This window comes from Semicossyphus pulcher, unplaced genomic scaffold (genome assembly GCF_022749685.1).
Source record: "Semicossyphus pulcher isolate SPU_LCO1_2020_fin unplaced genomic scaffold, fSemPul1.0.p SCAF_15, whole genome shotgun sequence".
NCBI lineage: Eukaryota > Metazoa > Chordata > Actinopteri > Labriformes > Labridae > Semicossyphus > Semicossyphus pulcher.
The window spans coordinates 10,847,891-10,854,045 of record NW_027211659.1 but is presented as its reverse complement, the minus strand read 5'-3'; the positions used below and the strand labels follow the sequence as shown (position 1 = coordinate 10,854,045).

Below are 6,155 nucleotides of genomic sequence, written 5' to 3'. Positions count from 1 at the left end.
TACATTACAAGTTATGCTGAACAACCTGCTCTTGTTTTGAATAGGGTGCTGGACTATGCAGCAGTCTACCTGCTCCAACGCTCCTCGTGTCTGTCAGTCACCAAGCGACCGTCCAATCGCAGCGCACGTGAGCCCGTGACTCCTCCCCAGTGTATAATTGAAGTTTCTTTAGTTTCTCCGGCGGAGCCTGCACGCAGTATTGTCCTAACCGTGGAGGGATTAAATACACAACCGCGGGACCATGTTTTGCCGGAGCCTGAACGTGTGTGTGAGCCTGTGTTTGTGGATTACAGCGCTAACGAGCCCGGGAAGTGTGTCCGCGAGGAAGCAGGACGACTCTTTCTTCACTGCCAGTATTTACCGAGCAAGATGCGCCTCGAGATGCCTCAGTCTGCACATCACTCGCATCTCTGCTTTCTTCAAGCACTCTCAGGTAGGAAGAGCATGTGGGCGCACACTCAGAAACTTCTGGAAACGTGGTGAAAATGAGAAATACACGTAGTGTCGTGTTATTAATGAATAAACATGTGCCAGTCGGTTATTTTACCTCCTGATTCAAACCTGTTTGTCCATTCTGAGGCGACAGGAGCAGGTCACTAATGGTGCTGAAATACTTTCTCCGTTGTGTTTTCTGTCAGGATAAATCACTGACAAGACATTAGACCTGTTTAAACGGAACGAGTCGCCAAAATAAAAGCACCAGTTGCGGATATAAGCACCTACACGAAGGTTTGAGTTGCTTGTAAAGTTGCTTCATACAGTATGGTCCCTAATGCAGTGCAGTGTTTTTAAGACTAAAAGATGATGGACGCCTCTCAGAGTTTCCATTCATTACTCGCTATACAGTAAAAATGAGACACCCTTTCTGTTATGTGATGAAATTAAGTCGTTCATTCATTTTTAAGGCATCTATACACACCCCTATACATTCAAAGTAAGCAGTGTCCCCTGAAACATGTTGCAGATCTCATTTTAAGCCTCTATAAATTAGCTGTATTCTTCCTGTGATTTGGCATGTGGTGTCAGAAGTTGTTTTTCACCCTCCACTGGACACACTGTTCCCCTCCCAGGACTCCAGAATAAAAAAGGTCTGGTCACTGATCCCTCTCCCCTCTGCTCCCTTTCACCAGCTATCTATCCGGTGACCGCCTTTAGACTCACTGCATTTGCATTTGCAAGGCTCCTCTTCCCCCCAAGGTGCATTAATGAATCCCTAATTGCGAGGAAACACTGTGGGGCAGGTTAAAAATTGTAAATGGGTGTAATTAATCAAAGGAGTGCTTTGTGTGTTTATTTGTCACCAATTAACTTTACTTTGAAAGCACTTATTGATTGTGTGGAGCAGCTCTAAATGCACCTACTGTTGTTGATTCAGGCTGTTTTGCTAAGAGAGACGACGCAAATGTGCTGAGGGATGAGTGCTGTTAACAACAAACAGATAGAGAATAGCAGCACCGTGCATCCAGAGGACACAGATTGAAAACAGTGTTTCTTAATTCACAACTTGGCGAGCAGCGTCGGGGCTTTATTTTGAAAGGATTCCAACAGTATATTGCTGCCTTGGGTTGCAAACTTGGTGAATTAAATTAGTCACAAGCTGACTGAGAAGGCGAATAAGTGATGGAAGTCTCACCTCTAATGAACAGCTAATAGTCGATATAATTGAGTGCAGAGCCTGAGAGTCTGGGGCAGCCTGGAGGGGAGGTGTTTGTCTAAAGAGAGAAGCATTTTTGTGGTAAGTGATAAGCAAAGGTTGCTTGAGCGAGCGTGTGCGTCTAAGAATAGAAGGCAATTGTTGATAATCTGCAAGCACTGTCTTATGCATTGTGTTGTCAACAGTCCTTTCATGTGAAAATGGGGGGTCTGGTCAGCTGCAAAAACATATGGCCCCATCCTCCCCCCCCCCTCCTGCCCTCTACCCCCTGGCCCTGCCAATAAATGCCAGCATCACACCTCATAGGCATGCAGAGGATACGCGCACCCGAGCTACCGAGGCCGTGCTCCGCAGAGGTCACCTTCCTGCTAAACGCCGGCGCCCAATTGTGCTAAATGTGATAAGCTCTAATGTGCTGTTGCCACAACACCGGAGCATGCTCAGTCAGCACAACCTACAGGTGGATCTGCTTCCTTCCTCCGCCAGATCTTATTACAGCTCCGAGCTCCACTCCAGCGATCGAGACGACAGACCTCTTAATTCAACTCGGACATCCTTCAGGGGTCGTTTAATCCTCGATAGGGAAACCAGGACGTAAAAAACTTTCCATGTCAGTGGGAAAGAAACGCCTTGGCTGCTATTTTTTAATACTTTATTGTGTCGACTTGATATCTCGTAATCTATATGGACCTCTACTTATTTTGGTCGCGATACAAGAGACAAATTGTCTGGAATCTAAACCCCTGTTTTTCATATCGGCGTTAATACGATCATCGTGTGAAAACTGGAATCAAACTTGACGAATTTAGCGCTTGCAGATGTTGTGAACACCCACGCGTCTCTCCTTTTTTAGTGCGGCTGAATCAAGAGGGCAAATCAGAGACTTTATTTTAATTGACGCAATTATGAATAAGTGTGAAATGGAAACAAGCGTGCAGGCTCAGAGTGAGGACACCCATGGGTCGTCCATTAGTTGTCAGATTTATTGCAACTGTGGATTTATCGTCGCAAAAGCGTTTCCAAATAGAGATTTATTGACATTTTACTCCACATTTGGGGAACTTGTCACCCCGCTACGATAGACAGAGGGCAACACCCAACCGTAAATATTAGCCTCGGACACTCTAAAATATTAAGAGCGGGCTGGGAGCCCTGTGCAATCATGTATTCTGAAAGCATCAGCCTTGTAGTGGATTATTTATGTGGGGACGCGTGAAGCCAAAAACAAGGTGTGTCCATGAGGTCTTGTTATTACAGTCAAAGCAATAAAAAGCCAACATCTTTAAATCCACTCATTCATTTCTTCTGCTGTAACGTCTGAGCATCTTAACGGAGAGATTTGTGCTTTTGAGCGAAGGGAAGAAAAAACATTGGAAAGGAGTTTTTCCGTGTCCCCTTGTTTTTCGCCTTTGATATTAAATAACCTGCGGTGGAATCAAACCGCAGCCAGCGCTCGTCTCATGTGTGGACTTTTTCATTAGTGAAGACAGCGGATGAATAGGGGTCTATGTAGCTTGGCCTCACCTCCCCTGTAAATGCTTTTAAACCATGACAGTCTTGTGTGTAAATCTCAGCCCTCCGCCGCCGCCGCCGCTGCTGCTACGCCCTCGTTTGACAAATAGCCTTCATTCCTGAGTGGGGACAACTTTACACCAGCGCTGTTTCAGATCTCTCAAACACCCTTTTATGTTAACATTGGATGTGCGCTGAACACATTAGCTCACTTTCAGAGCCCCTGTCAAATAATTCATATAAAGTGAATAATTGATGAGCAGAGTGACCACACAGTCGCGCCCACTCAAGTAAGAGCCTAAATCTTGAGGCCCTTTATTTTAGCGCTGCATGTGTGCCCTGAAGGATCAGTTATTTTGGTGTCGCCTGAGGACCCGTCGGCTGTCAAAGGACGCGTAGAGACACCCGTCTGTCCTTTGAAGTCCTGTATCCTGTTAGAAATGAACACGGCCTCTTACGCTAGCAGGATTTTCCAGCAGTTGAATGCTGGAAAAATTGTCGACAAGACTGAATGCAGTTCAGAAACTATTCACGAGTGTAAACCGAGATCTATTTAATCCAAATCAGAGCCTCGCAGGAAACAAAAGATTTCCACTTTCAAAAGGTGGAACGCTATCCTCGGAGATAAAAGGGGTTTTGTCCATGTTCCCTTCAGTTGTCTAGACAATACAACACGCCCCTGGCCACCTGCTCTGCCTTCTCAGCTGACAGCCGCCATAATGCATCTCTGTGATAAACCCCCCTGTTTACACGACTCCACCGCTGTCACCAACAAAGCAGCGAGTTCACCTTTTCGCAGACCGCCGTCTGGCTTCGTCTCCTCGACCCCGGTCACACCGGAAGATATCTGGAAAGCGTTCATTCCGAGGAGTCCTTGACAGTCCTCAGCGCTGCATAATGTTCAGCCTGCAGAGGAATGTCACGGTGAGTCAGAGGGATGAAGTCCTGACCTATAATTATTCCCCTGTTGGTCCCTGACATGGTGGGGTCAAGCCTGGACAGCTGGGGCAACATCCTGCTGAGCTTCTCCGCTACAGGGGATGCTGTCACATAGCAAAATTAGCTCCTCTGTGGATCCGGGCCTGTCGCCGCTGATGGATGGGCGAGGAAAGGTGTCAAAAAAGCACGATTGATGATTTAGGACACGGTCTAGAGTTGTGACAATTAGTATAAATTATCCTGAGGCGATAGCTGCCAGTGTAAATGTCAAGGTTTTATTTACAACATGAGGTTTGGCCTGGTTTGATTGGTTTAATAAGTTACTAAGCAAACACAACAAAGGATTTAATCATCTGATACAGTACAAAACGATGCACTCATGAGGATAAAATCATATTTTAATCAAAATTTGGCCGAACACTGTGAAGCTATTCTATTACACAGAAAAGGTCAGAAAACCTGCTGATGCTCACCAAAGTCCTCGGCCAAGTTAGCGCTCTTTTCCACTTTCATTTGGTACCAAATGAAACAACTATAAGTCTCCTTGGCGCTCAGACTCGTGTATTTTTCATCCTTATCTGCGCTTTTTTTTTGTCGAGGTGATTCTCTTAAGACATGACCAAACAATCACAGACTCCTTTGAAGCCGTTCGACCATTATCCTTGACACTAAAAGCACAGCACTTACTGGTACTGGATGTCAAATTAAACCCTTTAATGATAAGTTCTCTCCCAAGGTCTCATGGGAAATTTCTTCTGGATTACATTGTAGGAAAAGGCTTTGAACTTGACATTGAACTTAAGCAGACTTTTTTGCCTTCAGACCCCTAAAGTTTGGCTGTGTCCAACTGCTTCATTACTTTTATTAAGAAGCGCAGGGACGTCCAGAAGTGAGGCTCAGATTCAGGTCAAATTCATTAATGAAACTCTGAACTTCTTTAACTTTTAACTTGGTATCACTTATCCAGATGTATTGGGAACATAGTCGACAAAGGGGCAGTAGAACTTAAAGCTGCTGTACTCAATCCTCAAAAATGTAGCTACCATCGACGTAGCTTTTTTGGTTTTATATAGCTAATTATTTTGGTGTGATGGCCCACAAATCAACTATTTTGGTTCACTCTCACGGCTCTCGTAGCATTGTTTTAAGGCACCAGACTACGTAAAACGCGTCATCTAGGAGGCCAGGGAGCTCGCTTAACGACACTTCCTCAATCTAGGACGCCCACCTCCGATGTCATGTCTCGTTCAAAATCGTCTGTTTTGAAATGTAGACTGCAGACCCGCAGATTATTTAAACGATCCACCGGTATATTTGCGTCGTATTTTGGACTCAGTGGTAGAGTCGGTTGTCTTTCAATTGGAAGGTCGGAGGCTCGATCCCCAGCTCCCTCAGTATACATGTCGAAGTGTCCTTGGGCAAGACACTGAACCCCAAATTGCTCCTGGTGGCATAGCCATCGGGTATGAATGTTTTAACTGATTGACAGTTGGACACTTGAGGTAGCAGCCTCTGCCATCAGTGTGTGAATGTGTGTGTGAATGGGTGAATGTGACATGGATGGAAAAAGCAGCTTTGAGCGGCCTTTCCTTTCAGAGGAACGGGCGCAATGCATGCTGGGTGTTGTAGGAATGTAGAATGGGCGAAACCACGAGCTGTTTGTACAACTTTCTCCACAGCTATGGCGCCAATTTCAAATATGATTGCTTCTATCGATTACAGAGAACACCAGCTTTGACTGACAGTGGCTTTTTACAGGGGCCGATTGCTCCCTTAAATAGAAAATAGAATTTGGGGCGGTGGTTTAGCTCAGTTGGTAGAGCAGGCGTCTCATATACAGAGGCTACAGTTCTCGACGCAGGCTCGACTCAACCCTTTGCTGCATGTCATCGCTAACTCTCTTCTCCCAATACTTCCTGCCTCTCTTCAGCTGTCCTATAAATATTGGCAACACGTAAAAACAAATATTGGTGCTCTTAAGTCCACCAATCAGCTGATTATAAACTGAGCCGTTAGCTGGTGAAAATAGTGCCAAATTGACCCGTTAAAG

General features: G+C 45.4%; 1 protein-coding gene across 1 annotated transcript in view; it reads left to right on the top strand.

Moving 5' to 3' along the window:
- The first annotated feature begins 222 nt into the window (after positions 1-222).
- The window catches only part of LOC138592823 (anosmin-1), a 46,089-nt gene continuing 40,156 nt past the window's right edge, over positions 223-6,155 (top strand). The window contains exon 1 of the mRNA XM_069663703.1: positions 223-433. Within this exon, the coding sequence (XP_069519804.1) occupies positions 242-433 (192 nt within the window). The 5' untranslated portion in view covers positions 223-241. The remainder of the gene's footprint in view (positions 434-6,155) is intronic.